Genomic DNA, 18,502 nt, shown 5'->3' with positions numbered 1-18,502 from the left:
GAAATTTGGTCAGCAAACTCGGTGCTGACCGAAGAGGAATACAGAATCTGAATGTAATGGAAATCCTGTGGCCAATACTTTCTTCTGTGGTTCCAGAATTTCTCCTCGTGATGAGAATTGCAGATTTTCTTTTTTTGTCGGCAATCTTGACTTTCATGATGTTGAAAATATTTGGTGAGTAAAAAAATTGTATGGCCCCCAAGGAGCAATACCTTGGCGAAAATGGGAATTGCGAAATCTAACGCAACCCTGCCGAAGGAATCTTAGTCCAGGATGTTTTATTTTTAATCTGAATGTTATTTTGTTTTTAATCATTTTCTTGTTTCAACTGCTGAAGTATAACTCCCTTTTGGCAATTTTTTTCTTGTCTGTTTTTCTTTATGTCTGAAAGCATATTTTCGTTTCACTCTTGGTGTCATGCGTTTGGTTTTCTGACAAAATCTGGTTTCATGTTTTCTTCTTACCAAAAAAAAAATTCAGCAACACTGCCAAAATGAATTATACTATAGCTGTTCCTTCTCATGCTTTTGGAAGCTTTTCTTGCCAAAGAAAATTTCACCAACATATCGCCAAAAATGTATTATACTACTGTAGCTCTTTTGATTGATTCACAGGAGTCGAAAGACAAGACTGCATGGTAGACCATGGTTAATCTCCTTGCAGTACTCAAAAGGGTGACTTCCTTGGTCCATTCATCAGCTCGCTCATTCCCAGCAACACTGGTATTTTGCCCGTTGTGGCATTGTATTTGTATAAATATGTTAGGGGCCACACATTCTTCATTCAGAACACACATTCCGGCATGTACTGATTCATTAGAAATTCCGTAGAGGAATGTGTACAAGGTTCATGTACAGTTAAGTAGTAATAGCAGTCCATGCGAAATTTCTAACAAATCGGTAGATGTCGGAATGTGTGGCCCTCTAACGGATTTATGTTGTCAGAATTGCGACTTCATGCTTGCTGAGTTCGGAATTGTGGAACAGCTTTGGTACAATCCGCCACTTCCCTTGGCAACTTTTTTCGATATGTTACCAATGTAATGGTGCTGTGTTCTAGAGATAATTCTATTCTTTCTATCCAGATGGCACTAGTTACTGTTTCCTCTACAGCTTCTTCTAGAATGTTTGATTTAGTTTGATATAACCATCTGTTCTGCACGTGGTGCTAGTTCCGTGGGGTTTCCAAATGGGTTCCTCCTTCGTTCGAGTCTTTTTGAAATTTCCATTAGATTTTGTCATTTTCTTTCCAGAGTGTCAGTTGCTGTGGATTATTTCCTTCCTGTTGTCATGTCAGGTTACATTGTTCTATTTGTTGTCATGCCTTCTGTCTTTACCCAGAGACTTTTATACCCTCCCTGATCAGTATATTATTTAAAAGAGAGTCCTGTTATGCAGAGGAAGGACCTTTGTTTAGTTAAAAGTCTGGATACCCAAGAATAAAAGAGAGTTGGGGTTTTTTAATACAGAGAATATTTATTTATAAATGTTTATTTAAAAGAGTCTGGATACCTTTTCTGTTGTTTTGATGTTTAGTATAGAAAGTGATATTTTATATTATTGGAACATGTTGGTTATGTTTTCTATGCTGGTGATTTTTTTTTCCGGCGAATGTAGCGTCAGTTACGGCCTTGGCGACTTTTCGTCGGGCCGTCCGACGTGTTTGGCACCGAAAAAGTCGCCAAGTGACGGGTTATACCAAAGTTGTTCCTAAATTGGCAAGATAATAAATGCATAAGCACGCACCGATGGTGATCAAACAAATTCTCCAACTTTATCTCCATCGCGTCAGTGCATCTTTTGTTACGATATTGGAGACATTTTGTTTACCGAATAAAATTTTATGAATGGAATAAGATAGGCAATTCGTAAGAATTTTCATCAAAAACGATGAATAAATTGGCAAGATAATAAACGCATAAGCACGCACCGATGGTGATCAAATAAATTCTCCAACTTTATCTCCATCGCGTCAGTGCATCTTTTGTTAGTAATATTAAAGACATTTTGTTTACCGAATAAAATTTTATGAATGGAATAAGATTGGAAATTCGTAAGAATTTTCATCAAAAATGATGAATAAATTGGCAAGATAATAAATGCATAAGCACGCACCGATGGTGATCAAATAAATTCTCCAACTTTATCTCCATCGCGTCAGTGCATCTTTTGTTTACAAATAATGCTTTGTGTTGCCACTTGACAATCAATTTCCCACATTACAACTACTACTACTACTACTACTAGAAAACTGAATTGTGACCATTCGTCCTTGTTTTAAACGGGACTCTTCGTATTTTTTTTCGTCTGATTCATCGCTTTCAAAATGAAATGTTAATTCCTTCTCATTTTGAGAGAGACTGATCAACAGACATCGAGCGCAAGATATTGAACAGTATCAATACCAGTGTTTTGATGAAGTAAGACTAATGAATGGTTCGATTTCTCTTCAACAGATGACAGCACAAGTTCCAACTCCATGAGAAAATTAGCGCGCCAATTTCAAACGTTCTAAGTTTACCTCGTCGTCATCTGATCAAACTGCTTTTCATTCGCTTAAAAGAAATAAACACGTAGCATGACTCCCCACACAAGAAAGAGGGTTAAGGGCTGACATGGGGTTACCAGATTCGGAAACTGAGAAAGAAGGACGCCTGTGAGAGCATTGTTAAAGATGTCACTTTTTCCCCATTTTTCAGAACAGATGGCGCTGCTATTCTGACTGATAAAAAACAGAACCAGCACAAAAAAAAAAACTTCTGGGAATTCGACCGTCAATGGAAAAGAACGACAAAATCAAAGGGGGAAAAGTTTTTTCTGTAAAAAAAAATATTCCGGAAACCTGAAAAGGAGGACAAAGAGCGAATTTTCCGAAACGTAGGAGGACGCTTGAAATGACATCAAAAATAGGCTACGTCCTCCTAAGGCGACTTGATTTCTATATAGCCACTAGAATAAGGGCTCCTTATCTAGTCGCCTTAGATTTCTAGTGGTTATACGTCCTCCTAAAGGAGCAAGCGCCCTTGATAATGCCATTTTTTCTAATTTCCACAACACATGGCGCCACTGTAGTGACCAATGAAACGCCACATAACAATGATTTTCCTCTACTAAAACAAAACCGCCCCAAAAAAAGCAAAAACAAACAATTCTGGGAATTTCGATGCGTGTAGAAAAACATAAAAACACGCATATCAATGAAGAGAAACATGTTTCAAAGTGGGAAAAAAAATTCCAAAAACCGGAATGGGACTAGTAGTCCCTTGAGGGTCACAGAGTGGGTGTATATGTATGTCCATTTTTGTTTATTTTTTTATGTATTTTTGTTTATTTATTATGTATTTTTGTCTTCTCATCACTAAAAAAAGGAAAAGGTAAATTTTCCGAAACAGGAGGACGTATGGTAACCTTAGGCTGACAGGACTTCAGTTCGGGTTGGGGGGGGGGGGGGAGCAAAGAACAATGTTTAAAAAAAAAATATCCGACTATTTTTCAAAACTATTAATAACCATGATGATTCTAATCCTAGCCTATTAGCTTTGTCCGTGCCTCAACCAGATACGTACTTTGTTACCCGGGATACGGATAAGCACGTATTCTCGCGCTCTGTGTAATATCGAAGGAGCAGTTAAAGGGTGATTTCTCTCTCTAGTCCAGCGCCGGGACACCAGACCCACCTGCCCCACCGGTTGTGGCCCTGATCCTGACTCCTGATTGGGGGTATGATAAACACAGAAATATAAATTTTTTAAACGATGTTTTCAATATTGTTTCGTGTAATATATTTTTTTGCCTCTAAAGAGTAGAATAAAAAGTTTTTGTAACTTTCTTTGTAAAATTTTGTGAGTAGATTATTTTAGATTAAGTCTGTTTTTTTTGGACTTAATCACGCCACCCCCATTCGAACTCTTATGCCAGTTAATTTTTATTTTCACGTTTTTAAAAACGTCTAGGCAGAACACGCATGACATCAGTGCCGTCAAAACACATGGGTCCAACCGCGCACCGCAAGTGTGTACCGCTCATTTGTATATAGGAGGGCACTGTGTTCATGAGATCTGATGTTATGATTTTTGAGTCTATATGTAAATCGACAGGCTACTCTACTACTACTTAACAACACATGCACCTCGTCCATATTCCACTGCGGAACTTCTAACGAGTTGACACCTGTTGGAATGTGCTTGTACGTGTTGTGAACCTAACGTGAAGTTTGTTTCTGTGTAATACTTGTTATATGTAGTGCCGTCATCTGCCATCAGTTTCTATAACTATGAGTGAAGTGTAATGATTGAATAATTGCATAGTTGTATAATAGCAGGCCAGTTGTAATAAATCGAGAGGCCGGTAATTCTCAGCTAGATAAGCTCCCCCCTTCCCGAACATCACTCTCCCGGGACACGACCACCTAGATAACCTAATGTGTAATTTAGGAGGTCATGCCGGGACCCCATTGTGCTCTTAAGCCAGTAGCGCATGCCATTCCATACTCCTCAAGTGCGTCGCAGGTGGCCATACGTAGTTTGACACAAAATTATTTATAATTAAATAATTATGCGTTAATCAAGAAAAGCAATCTTGAAATAACGTAAATAAATAAATAATTAACGATGTTTTCGATATTGTTTCGTGTAATTTTTTTTTGCCACTAAAGAGTAGAATAAAATATTTTTTGTAAAACCTTCCGGGAAATTTTTTTTGTAAAATTTTTTGAGGGGGAAAAATGATAGATATGATCCAACTCACTTCACATTAAAATTATTCTTTAATGGATTTTATAGATACAGTATGCAAGCCTTCATTAACATGAAATGTATGTATTTCTTGAACGATATCACAATATTTGAAAAGCACTACTGAAGTTTTAAAGCTCACTCGTTTTTAGAACTAAGATGTTATGGACTTATGAATGAATAATCACAAACACAATAATGAGAATTCTAATGGAAAATGTCAAAAATTGTCATCAGAAGTCCATGTCGAAATCCAAATCAAAGAACTGCTTATCGAGACCCGCCAACTCATCAATCCCTCTGTATAAATTAAAAACAAATGAAAGGAAAGTTATAATAAAAAATAACGAATGAGCTAAATTTGAAAAATGCAACTGACAGCAAAACACATCAAAGATAAAGAGAAACGTTTATGAGATTCTAGTGCAAACGTATGAAATGAAGCAATAACGGCTCGAACAACTCATTGAATATTAAAGAAATGTTGCGATGTTCTCTCTCTCGAGAATCGCTATTTCACGGGATAAGACGTGATTCGAAAATAAGCCGTAGTGAGAAATATTTCATCCTCTATTCAGAGTATTTCTCATCGTCGAAATACACGAGACATTTTTCTGTTACAGACATGTCACTAATTTGGGAAAACTTGACATTTCCACGAGTACAAGAACTTATTTACATTCGTAAATTCGAACATTCGAAACATAAATGCAAGAAGAATTTAAAATTTTCATGCATATAAATTGGATCGGTGACAGTCTGTATGAGGTCTATCACATTGAAAATTTTTACTCCATATAGAAGGTTTGAATTAGCTCGTGTCCGAGCTAGCTTCTTGTTAATCGATATTTTGCTCACGATTGAACGATCGAGATTTAAGCCTTCTCATTGAAAGAGAGATAGGATGAATGATACATTTTAAATCTATATAAACCATGAATGAAATACGGTAAAGAAAAAAATATTTTTTCCTCACTCGAACCTTTTTTCGACATTGAAGACGTTTCAATCATGAACAAAAGATGAGCTGAATAATATCATTACAGTGGAATCTCCCACGAACACCCCCCCCCCCCATTAACGGACACTTTTCCGGTCCCGTGGAATAGGACTTTAATGTATTTCACTATCCGTTAACGACACCCTCGATAGCGGACAGTGAAATCAGGTAAACTCTAATTTTTTTCCAAACACTAATTTATTAACTTTTGGTCATAAACCGAGAATATATCATATTCAACTAAGGTTATGTTAAACCCCAAGGTCGTGTTGATAAATACGAGCTGATTACTTAATTAACTGAACCTAACTTTGGTCCAAGATGGTGAATTCCAATGGTAATGTTGGTTTTGATTGTTGATAAGTGTGAAGAAAGTCAACATTACAAGACTGATAATGCTATGAAAATGTTTTTATCTTCTTCACACTTATTTTAATTTAATTTAAAATTTATTGCAAAATATATGTGTAATGCACGTATCATGTACTGGTAAAAATAATTAATTGGTTTAATGAAGCTACCGAAAGGGTATAAATTTTTTCATATTTGTCAGGCTTTACAATTCTCAATTTTGGAATTATGCATAATCACCGGTAAAAGTGATAAATGTCGTAAAATTTAATCAAAATTTCTTTATCGAGGCGATTGTGTCATGCACATATAATCACCGGTATATATAGTATCACTTTTACAGTAACATATACATTTTCAAATTAAAATGAAAGGGGGGGGGGGAACCAATTGCGACCGAAGCAAAACGTCGTATAAATGTGTAAATCGAATAAACGAGAGGTTCAACTGTATATCGCACCTCCATTAGTGGACACTCCCTGTTAGAATAGACAATTTTTGATTCTATGAGTGTCCGTTATCGAGAGGTTACACTGTAGCATTATCTTAATCAGGGCAATTTTTAAATGCCTTATTTTTTAATGGAAACGGTCATGTCCTGATAGAAAGCGTTGGAAATATCTAGTGATATAGTTTCGTTTGTCATCATTCATCTAACATATTAATAAAAAATTGAAATTGAAATTGAATTGACAATGCAATAAAAATTACTGAACAGTGAGTTAAATGAATTTACTTACGCATCTGTCAAAGTTTGCTCATCTCCTTTGGGATCTAAGCAATCGCCACCTTCATAGTTCTTAGATTTCACATTCTCTTCTGAATAACGATAATTAAAGAAAAATACATAGATTATACAAATTATCATTTAATCAGCTTTTTAATTTTTTTAAATTTCTGTTTAAGGACAGAACGATGCTTTTTTTTTTTAAAGAATCAACTGAAAATGTCTTGTGGTGATACAAGTAAAAAAGAATTAGGAAAAATCATGAAAAATGTCTTATTGCACGGATTTTTCCTATACTGTAATTTTAATTAATGCTTTGAATTGGGAAATCTGATCTCATACTTGAAAATATATAAAAGTTTACACTATCATTTTATGTGGGATCAAAAACTTCTTATAATAACTTAAATTACTAATTAAATACTTCAAATACAGTCTCAACTAACATCAAAACAGTTTTCAAATATAAAATTAATCGATTTGAAGTTTCTCAATCATTAACTTTTTGTGTTTTATGAAATCGTTAGATCTTTATAAATTTTTTTTGTATAAAAATAATCATAATTTTTTAACCCAAACAATAGTATGGAGACATGAAGAAAGAATTCCCTCACTTAATGACAGTAAAGTGTACAAAGGATTTCCCTTAATTCGAATTTGATTTACCGTCAGCGGTGACTGATGGTTCTGGATCCTTTGCTTTGGCGGCGGTCGTATTCGGGTTATAATTCCAGAAATCCTTCACGTGGACACAAAATATATCTCCAAGTTGAACGTATTCTTGTCTCTTCTCTTTCTGGAAATATGTATTTATATATAGCATGATAAAATCAAAAAGAAAGAAAGAATGAATACAATAAAACATTTCAGATAGTACCCAATACCTTGCTAATATAAAGTAAATTTAAGAAAAAATGCACGCAGCATTTTACATTGATTTGTGATTCCATTAATTATTTATTATTATTGTTTTTTGGACATTACTTGATGGTTTCATGACTGTATTAACAGCAGTTTTCAATTCTGTTCTAAATTTACAAGTGGCGAATGCATCACGTATCTCGGTAAATAGTTTTTAGGCCGGGATTACACTATGAAAGTTTGATAAAAAAATCTTTTACAAAACATGAAAAACAACCAACTAGCCTGTTGCCTGTATTCGCTCGAATGCAACCGATACGCTTATTGGTTCCATTTTTCAAGTTTTGTAAAAGATCTTTCATCAAACGTTTACAGTGCAATACCGACCTTAAAGTTATTTTTCACTTATTTATGAAAGGCCTGATCTGGTGGTCCCCGAAGTTATAGATATCATCCCCTGATCAGGGAGTATGCCACAGATAACCTATGGAAGCCACAGATAACCTACAATATAGGATCCCGTAGGTTGGCTTCTAACCCTTTCAGTGTCAATCCCGAGATATCTCGTCAAACTTGACCTGATTCATTTTTGTCACCCCCAAGATATTTCATCTTCTAAAGACACGATGAAACTGTTTTTATAATAAAACATGTTTTCCATTCCCCCCCCCCCCCCCACCACATCCAATCAACTGTAGTAGGCGGAATCAGCTCTTGCTTAACCTTAGATAAGAAGGAGCGAGATGAATGATGCAAAATAAAAAGTATTTTCTCTACCTAGAAAGCCACAACACATGGCAGGTGTTTTTGTATCATAGTCAGGGAAACAAAAGCGATGAGCTGAGTAAATGTTTTCGTTGCGTGGGGGAGGGGGGGAAAAATTCTTAAAATACGTGGCAAGGTTATTTGTGAAGGTATCGCAATTTCAAATGTGGCAGTTATAATGCGGATCAGGAAAATTTTAAAAACCGCTTGAAGCGTTAAAAGGTTTACGGAAGCTTTGCCTCCGACATTTCGTCCCTGATACATTTCACCTGCCCTGACTATATGAGCGACTATGTGAGTTACTCTATAAGTGATTAAGTGAGTAGGATATTTACCCTTGACATTTCGTCATTTGATCAGTCACTTCGTCATTATACGGGCACTCACATGGTCACTAATATGATCACTCACTTGGTCACTCATCAGTCACGCACTTGATCCCTCATCAGTCACGCACTTGATCACTCATCAGTCACACACTTGATCACTCATCAGTCACGCACTTGGTCACTCATGCGGTAACTCACTTGATCATTCACATGGTCATTCACTCAATCATACAGCCACTCACACTCACACACTGATACAGTCACTCACTTGGTCATGCATACCGTCACTCACTTAATAATTCATACGGTTACTCATTCGGTCATTCATCCTGTCACTCATTCGGTCATTCATCCTGTCACTCATCCTGTCACTCATTCGGTCATTCATCCTGTCACTCATCCTGTCACTCATTCGGTCAATCACACGGTCATTCCCTCACTCTTGCAGTCAATGCCACACTGCACAACACTTGGTCATTCACACGGTTACTCATTCGGACATTCATCCTGTCACTCATTTGGACATTCATCCTGTCACTCATTCGATCAATCATACGGTTGGTTACTCAGTCACTCATACAATTAATCGTACACTCACTTGGTCACTCATACAGATACGGTCACTCACCCACTTATATGGTCACTCACTAAATCACTTGGTCACTCACACAGTCAGTTACTCATACATTCAGGGAGGGCGAAATGCCAGGTGCGCAATTTCTAGGGGTGAAATGCACCGGAGCGAATGTAACCGATACGCTAATTGGTTGCATTTTTCGTCTTATAAAAGAGCTTTCATCAAACTTTCATAGTATAATAACGGTCTGAGAATGAACATTGTCTTTTAAAAGGGAGAGAATGGCAAGACAAATGAATTTGAAAGACTCTGGTCTATATATATAAATAAAAGTTTTTTCATAAAACTTAAAAAATGCAACCAATAAGCGTATCCGTTACATTGCGAATGTATGGTGTTTTTGTTTTTTCAAGTTTTGTAAAAGATCTTTAATCAAACTTTTATAGTATAATCCCGGCCTAAACAGAAGACTGTCCTTTTTGATCAATTTTGTTTTTCTCAATCTAATCTTTTTTAAAGATTGCTCTAACTTCCTTCCTAAGAGAAATTTTGCACCGAAATCAACTAAGTGTTTATATTGCTTACTGGACTTTGAACTACACCGGCGATATATATATATATATGTAAAAACGGTGAAACACTGTCCCGTTCGATCCAGAAAAACTATTTTTGATTTATTGATTTATTAGATCGCAAAACACCTTGAAAATCCCTCAAAACTGAAAATCCTGGTACATGTATTAGTTAGAATACATGTATTCGTAATAGATAAAATATTTGGCTAAGAAACTGATTTCTTTCTGTCCATTCCAAATTTAGAAAATTTTGCAGACTCCATGGTTGAATATTCAAATTGCATTCGAGAATTGACATCATGGTGATTTCAGTTTGAGCATATGCCAGAGCTGTCATATTGGTGCTCTTCTGATGTTAGGCGTAGACGGTGCTCGCGACTCGAAAGAGCTTAAAGAACCTTGGACTAACGTAGAAGAAAAAAAAAATTCTGGAAGAAGATTCGGAATTCTTACCAACTTCTTCTCGAGGATTTCACGCTCTGCTTCCAGGTCCTGGATCCTCTTCTGGAAAATTGTCTCCCGTATTTTTACCGAACGTGCTGCGACTTCTTTCTCTGCGACTTCCCGGGTCTGCGATTATCAGAAGGAAAAAAATATATACATAACATAAGATACATACAAAAAGATGATGCGCGAAGAAAAATATATGAGGCTATTTTTTTATATTTTCGTGTGCAATACGAAGATATTATAGAATATATACGAAGATACATACAAATAGGTGAATCTTCTTATTGATAATATAATATAATCGAATAATATTTGGATGCATTTCTTCTATATTTTAATATTATTTGACGTAATGAATGAGAAAGATGTACCAGTATATGCATTTTTATATCATTATTTGTTATTACCTTCGAGGTATTGGATTCCTTAAGATCAACGTTCCGCCTTTTAAGTCGAGCTAATTTCCCTTCGTTGCAGTCTATAGTTTCTTTCACTGAAATGATGAGGGGGAAAAAATATAAATTAAATTATGTTGCATTTAATTGTATCTTAACATTCGAATGTTCTGTCGTATTTAGTTTGGAAATTAAATAAAATATTTTTCAACTCCCAAGAGTTTCTAGGAAATATTCATTTTCTAATTCACTTTCGCAAATTTCGAAGGAGAAATAAGAAATTAGAAACACATATGCCCATAAAAACAAATGTTATCAGCATTTGGGAATATTTCAAACATTCTTTCCCCAGAAAACTGCAAAACAAATTAAACTTAATGTTGTAATTTCAAGATAATCTAAGTGGGGGGGGGGAAGGTACTGAAACAAACAAAATTGCAATGTTAATATTGGAATAAAATTTTTGATCCAAAACAATGTCATGGGAAATATTTTATGATTTTCTGAATGCTTATTCAATATAAATATATATACGTATATATCAGAACATTTGTATAATACAGGGTTCATATAGGAAAGTACCTTTATCCTGAAATAACTCACGAAACGTTGTTCCCAGAGGCATACTTCCAATCAGAAAAAGTATCCAAATAACGTGTAAACCTTAGATATACGAAATTTATATTGCAAAGGATTGTATAGTATAAGAGGTTGTAATTATACAAATAACAATAAAAACTTTTTTTATTTGGTCACATTTTTTACGACAGGGCCACAACTTTCTAATTATAACAATGTGACCAAATAAAAAGTTAATTTTTTTAAATAACTATACAATCTCTTGCATTATGAATGACGTATTTCAAGTCTACACGTTATTTGGATGCTTTTTCTAATTGGAAGTATGATTCTAGCATCACAACGGTTTGCGAGTTATTCTAGGGTAGAAGGACTTGTTTATGCACCCTGTACATCAGAGCGATGCATTTGTATGTATGATGAGAACATTCTACTTGCATGAAAAAGTATAGAAAGTTTTGTTTTGCTTTAAATATTTAATATGATTGGACTGAAAATTCCATAATCAGAACACACATTTCTGGTAACTCATTATTTATGTATATCACTTTTTCATTGATTTAAAATCATTTTGAGAGAGAGAGAGAGAGAAAAATTATAGAATTTTTTACGAGTATCTATGTAAAAATTCTGTGCTCTCTGGCGCTTATCCCACTCTGCGAGCTTATCGAATATGTCGTCTACTTTATTATCCATCGTGGAACAGAACCAGCTAGTCTACAAAAGAAAGAAAAAGAAACTTTTTCAAACAAAAATGTCGTGTACGATTTCCAATCATATTATTACATTTTCCGGTGAGCAAAGGTGCTCAACCTTTATAGGCGTGCGGGGTAACTTCATTGGTCTGACAACGTGTTATGGGCCACATAAGTAATCTGTAAATGTACCGCGGGTCATTAAAGTGTTCTTGGAATGTCTAGCGGTCTAGAAATGTGTCGCGTGTCACTAGTAGTCTGAGAATATGTTACGGTTAACTTAAATGGTCCGGGAATGTGCCGCGGGTCAATTAAGTGATATGCAAATGTGCGGCGGGTCACTTTAGCAGTCTGGGAATGGGATGCGGGTCACTTAAATTGTCGGAAATGTGCCACCGGGAGGTTAAATGAGGTAAGAATATGCCGCAAGCTACTTAAGTGATCTAGAACAGTGTCCAGGTCCCTTAATAGATTTGTAACTGTACTGTGGACCACTTAAGTGGTCTGGGAATGTGCCGCAGATCACAAATGATCTGTGAATGTGACGCGGGTCACTTAAGGAATTTGGTTATATGCTGCTCCGTTCATTTTTACAAAATTAAGTTTGAAGTCATGGGCCACATCAGATAACGCCACTCCAATTACCACATTTGACCAGCTGGCCATAGGTTGAACATATATGCCGTAGAGTATAGTATACGTTAAATAAACATCGGAATTCCTTAGCGCGTATTATGTACCACTGCATCTTATCTGCAGCTTTTTTTTCTGACAGGTAGGAATAAAAATATATATTTTCGAAAATTTTTATTAAAGATTTAAAGAGAACTTACAGTATAAGTGGAAAAATCGAATTTTTTTTTCTACAGAAACGTCACAAACACAACACATTGCATTACTAAAATTTCCATTATTATATGTTCACATTTTGCATGTTATAAGCGAGGTTCGTTAACATTATTCTGTATGGCAGTATAGGGGTGCACAATGTTTCCAGTCCGCGGGCCAGACATGTGGTTTTTTGTGCCGCTCGCGGGTCAGAAACTGATACATATAGGGGGGACCATACGACCCGCATTTCACGGGAAATCCCCGTAATTTTGACCAGCCCAATTTTATTATAAAATGTCAAGTTTTTTCAGTATTTTTAACGAGGACTTGAATTTTCATTCTCTACTGAAATCAAGTTAAGATTATTTTCCATGACTTATAAATTATATCATGATGCGATTATGAGTATAACTTAATTAATTACAGTCATATAACACATCTCACTGATTTCATCTCGCATATTTGCCAAACATATATACATGTATATGTTATGGTAAATGTGATAAATCCAGTTATTATGCATAATCACCGAGCATTTTGGTAAGTGTGATAAATTAATCACTTTTACCGTCGATTATGCATAGTTCCCAAGCGTCGGGTCGTGGGTAAACATGATACGTCGTACTATATGATACATTACACATGATGATTCATGCACGCATTTCATCATTATATCGGGGTACGATCGTAAAATTTGTTATCATTATATCGATAATGATAACAAATTATCAAATAATCAAATCGTCCGACTATATTAATCACACATACTAGATTCATTCGGGATTTTTTTCATATCAATAAAATTCACCAATTACGCTAGGGTATTATGGATAATCACAGAGAAAGCGATAAAGTGTTTTTCAAATTTACCAACGACACTTGGGTGTTATGCATAATCGCCGGTAAAAGTGATAGCCTAATGTTTTCGGTATTTATCAAGTTTACCAACGATGCTTGTGGGCCATTATGCATATTCGCCGGTAAAAGTGATAAATTTATCAAACTTACCAAGACAATTGGTAAGTATGCATAATAACCGGGAATTATGTATAACAACCGATTTATCACATTTATCGTATTATATACATTATTTTAGTGAATTACATTTTAAATTCTTGGTGACTTGCAGTCGTCCTCTATTTTCCGTCATTGGTGATTTTTGAGTAATTTTAGCGATAGTTAGCAACTTCACAAACTTTAACAGTTTTTTGACAGCATTAAAGATCATTTTGGCAATAATTGGCAACTTTACTTGTCATTAACAATTATTTTGGTTGAAATTGGTGATGTCTCGGTGTGTATCCCGTTTTTTCGTATTTATATGAAAAAAAAAAAAAAATGGCCAGCCGAGATATTTATCGTGCCATGTATTGATACGTTAGATACGTTAGGAATGTATTGATACTTTTTTTTACCGGAGCACCTTTTCTTCGCGGGCCGGATGGAACTCCCTAGGCGGGCCGCATTTGGCCCGCGCGGTTGTGCGTTCCTGCTCTGTGGGAATTGGTCAGAACCACCAATCATTGACGTTATAACCGAGTTCAACTGTGACACGTAGAAAATTTACTAAGGGGCCGTACAAGTATTACGTAAGCAAATTTTTAGCCATTTTTGACGCCCCCCCCCGTAAGCAGAAGTAAGCAAAACGCTGACCCCCCCCCCCCCGTCAGCAAAATTTCATCATCAATACTGCCCTGTGAATCCTAACGCATATTGGTGGGATCAGAGACGTACATGAGAGGGGGGCATAGGGAGGCTCGTGCCCCCCCCCTCCCACGATCAAAAATTTATTTTTTTAATGCAAAAAAAAAATAATTTTTTTAAAATTGAAATTTCTGAAGAAAATACCTTTAAATGTTATTATAATCAATTTCTATTAATTTCAATGCTACACTATCTACCAATAAGTATTTGGACACCTATGCAAATGACGATATCTGCGGTCCTGAGATACGTCACGCCCTCCGCCGGTATATATCGTGTAGGAAACAACATCGGCATTAGTCGCATGCAAGATGCCGCGCAGTTCGGAGCTCTCTGATTTCGAGAAAGGTATAACTATCGGGTATCACAAAAATGACCGACCCTTAAGGGACATATCTAGCGAGCTGAAGTACCCAAAATCGACAGTGGCCTATGTGATTAAGAAGGTGAGCTGTGATTGTCGGAATTTGCCCCGAGTCGGCAGACCAACGAAACTGGGAGATAGAGACCGACGGGTGCTGTCCCAGTGGAAACGGGTTCTTTGGAGCGACGAATCAAGGTTCACCCTCTACCGTTCGGATGGCAGGGTCTGGCGTCTGCCTGGAGAACGTTTCCTGCCAGAATGCATTGTGCCAACAGTCAAGTTCGGCGGAGGTGGAATTATGGTCTGGGGGTGTTTCTCCTGGTATGGACTGGGACCCTTGGTCCCCATTCATGGTAAGCTCAACGCCGATGCCTACTGCACTATTTTGGATGACAATGTGCTTCTTACGTTGTGACAGTTTTACGGGGTGGACCCCTGTTACTTCCAGGACGACAATGCCAGCTGTCATACTGCGAGGTTAACCAAGGCTTGGTATGGTGCCAATGGGGTTCATCGAATGGACTGGCCTGCCCAGAGCCCAGACCTGAACCCTATCGAGAACCTCTGGGACGAGTTGGATCGCCGAATTAAGGGGTGCCCTACCCGTCCAAAATCGGGGAAGGAACTGACATGTCTTCTCCAAGCCGAGTGGAAGAAAATACCTCTAGCCGTCACACAAGGACTTGCGGAAAGTATGCCCCGGAGGGTTCACGCTGTAATTGCCTCTCGTGGAGGCTCTACCAACTATTGATTTTGAATAAAGTTAGTTTTTCTTTTCTATCACAGGTGTCCAAATACTTATTGGTAGATAGTGTATTTGAAGGCTATGAACTGAAAATTTACCTTTAATAAATTCATTGCGACCCACCCTCTAAGCCGTATAATGATAAATCGCATAAAGGTCCTTGGCCCGCGAACCAAATATGTCCCTGTGGGTTATCTGATGCAACCTGCCCTCTTCAAACCTAATTTTATAAAAATGAACTAAGCGGCACATTTTTACAGATCGCTTAAGTGTCCCGTGGTACAATTCCAGAACATTTAAGCGGTCCGTGGCACATTTTCAGATCACCTTAATGACCCGGGACACGGTTCCAGAACACTTAAGCGATCCGCGACACATTTAGAGATGCTTTGAGTGACATGTGACGTAGTTTTAGACCACTTAAGTGGCTCCCCCCCAGTGAGGTTCTACATCACTGAAATTACCCGCGGCACATTCTCAGATTATTTAAGTGATGCGTGGCACAGTTCCAGAGCCCTTAAGTGGCCCGGACACATTTCCGGATCACTTGGATCCGCGAAAAGTTTAGAGATCACTAAAGTGGCTCTGTGTAGGGCACTTATGAATAGAAGGGATGCTACTTCAAGTGCCCACAAACTATCGAAAGGATTTTCTCGTTTTTGGCGCGCCGAGTAAGATGCCATTAAAAATATTTCATATTTTCATAAAAGGTGGTTGATGATGTAAGCATTATCCAAACCCCCCCCTCCCCCCTTGTCATCAAAGGTCAGCAAATCGGAAACCCCCTCCCCCCTCCATCGATGATGACGTAATACTTGAACGGCCCCTAACATATTAGGCCCCTTTCACACGGAGCGGATGCGGGTCCGGAAGAAGTTTTAACAATTGGAATATACTGTGCGTTTCAGACGAGCCGAAAAATCTCCGCACCTAGGAAATGTTCATGCGGGTCCGGACGTCGTCCGCATGTGTCAAAACCTAAGTGCGGGCTCCGCATCCGCACATAAAAGTTTTGGCAATAGGTTTATTCGGAGCTATTCACACGATGCGGATGCGGAGCGAATTCGTCCGCATCTTTGGCTACTTTTTGAAGGTGATTTTTCACGGAATTTTTTTAATTATTTGCCATAAATACCCTTAAAAACACCATATGATGGTCCCTGCTCATTAATATAATGTACCTACATACGCCTATCCCTCCGTTTCCTTCTGAGATGGAGATATAGCAACTTCAACTGCCTTTTGTCCATATTTCACAATTTTATACAATAAAACCTGTCAACAAGGGCCACTGGCGGGACCAAAATTATAAGCCGTTCTGTTCATTACGAATATTTAATTGACTACATACTTTAATAACTTTTAAATTTAATTTTTAAATTTTAATATTTTTCTTTTTAAATTTTTAAAATTATTTAAAAATATAAATATCTGAAATATTATTTTAAATATTTGTTATTTTCTTAAATTTTTTAACTGTTAATTTTTTTAAACTTTAAAAAAAATCCTTTTATTAAACAACGTTATCCACGTACGGTGTTCACTCAGGGCCGGATTAAGACGTTTGAAGACCCTAGCACTTGAATATTTTTGGTGGTTCCCCGATACCTACAAGTTTATTTTACTCGATATTCAGTCTATAAACTGAAAAAATGAAATTTTATATTTCAGAAGTGAGACTAATCTAAGGATGGGATTTCACTCTAAAAGGTTTATGAAAGTTATTTTATAAAACTTGAAAAATGTAACCAATAAACACATCTGTTACATTCGAGAGAACTTAACTGATCCGCCTATTGGTTGCATTTTTCAAGTTTTATAAACGAACTTTTATAGTGTAATCCCGGCCTAAGACAGAATTGTGATGTGAATATTTCTAAGCACAGGTATTTTGAAAGTCTCTACCCCTCCCCTCCTTTTACTACTTGCAAATTCTTTGATATCTCCTGAATTTTTTTTTCTTTTTTTTGGAACATCGAAAGTTTTGGATGTTTTTGGATTTGATTTTTTCGAACATTGGATGTTTTTGGAATTTTTCTTCCATATTTTTCCGAAAAGACGGATTTTTTGTTTCAAAATATTTTGAAAATATTTGAAGACATTTTTTCTCATCGACTACTTGTGAGGATCGGAATGAAGACATCTTTATTCCCAGATTCTATGTGGCTGTAGATTAAACCACCAAAGAATGCCTCTAGGCTGCCTATGGGCGCTGAATCAGGGGTGAAGGAGAAAAATAATTACAAAAATTGCGAAAAAACAGTTTTTATGCACGAATTTCGAACTAAAGATGCGGGCGATTCGTCCGCATCTTCAGCGCTCGTTTGAAAGGGTATGCGGACCCGCGTCCGCATCCGCTCCGTGTGAAAGGGGCCTTAAATGCCCTATGCATATAATACGAAATGCATGATCATTAAATAGAAACTCACTCACGGTCAGTAGACTGATCAATTCTTCTTCAACAGCACGCAACAACTTTACTTATGATCCAATTTCCTGATGGGTGTGATCCTTTATTTGAGTGATAAACGCCCGTGTCTTTTTGTAAAAAGCAGACGATATTTATAACTGTTGCCAACATACATTTGCTTATTTCCACAGCAAAAAATTCCAGAAAACACGCACTTTTGAAAAAAAGAAAATAATCTTATGCTTATTTTTACCGCTTTCTATATAAGAATCTAAAGCTGGGTTTTCCTAGAAATAGGTTTGTTGCGCAACGTGAACCGAATTAGACTATTTCGCGCCGACAGAAACGTATTACATAATCACGCTACGCGTTTGTATTGTGCTAGCGAGGCGCATCAGATCAGGGCGGCTAT

At 36.9% G+C, this 18,502-nt stretch overlaps 1 protein-coding gene across 1 annotated transcript in view; it reads right to left on the bottom strand.

Annotated features, from left to right (window-relative positions):
* LOC149076841 (lipid droplet-regulating VLDL assembly factor AUP1 homolog) overlaps positions 1–18,131 on the bottom strand; it is a 28,432-nt gene extending 10,301 nt beyond the window's left edge. Inside the window, exons 1-6 of the mRNA XM_089244554.1 lie at positions 18,114–18,131; positions 11,953–12,058; positions 10,775–10,860; positions 10,371–10,487; positions 7,477–7,606; positions 6,824–6,902 (exon numbers count right to left, since the gene is read on the bottom strand). Of these exons, the coding sequence (XP_089100680.1) occupies positions 6,824–6,902; positions 7,477–7,606; positions 10,371–10,487; positions 10,775–10,860; positions 11,953–12,037 (497 nt within the window). The 5' untranslated portion in view covers positions 12,038–12,058; positions 18,114–18,131. The remainder of the gene's footprint in view (positions 1–6,823; positions 6,903–7,476; positions 7,607–10,370; positions 10,488–10,774; positions 10,861–11,952; positions 12,059–18,113) is intronic.
* Positions 18,132–18,502: the final 371 nt, after the last annotated feature.

The sequence above is a fragment of the Pholcus phalangioides genome, unplaced genomic scaffold, assembly GCF_987345545.1.
Source record: "Pholcus phalangioides strain wild (caught in Gottingen) unplaced genomic scaffold, Ppha-v1.0 ptg000015l_1, whole genome shotgun sequence".
Taxonomy (NCBI): Eukaryota; Metazoa; Arthropoda; class Arachnida; order Araneae; family Pholcidae; genus Pholcus; species Pholcus phalangioides.
The sequence above is the reverse complement of the archived record's forward strand: the minus strand, read 5'-3'. Positions and strand labels throughout refer to the sequence as shown.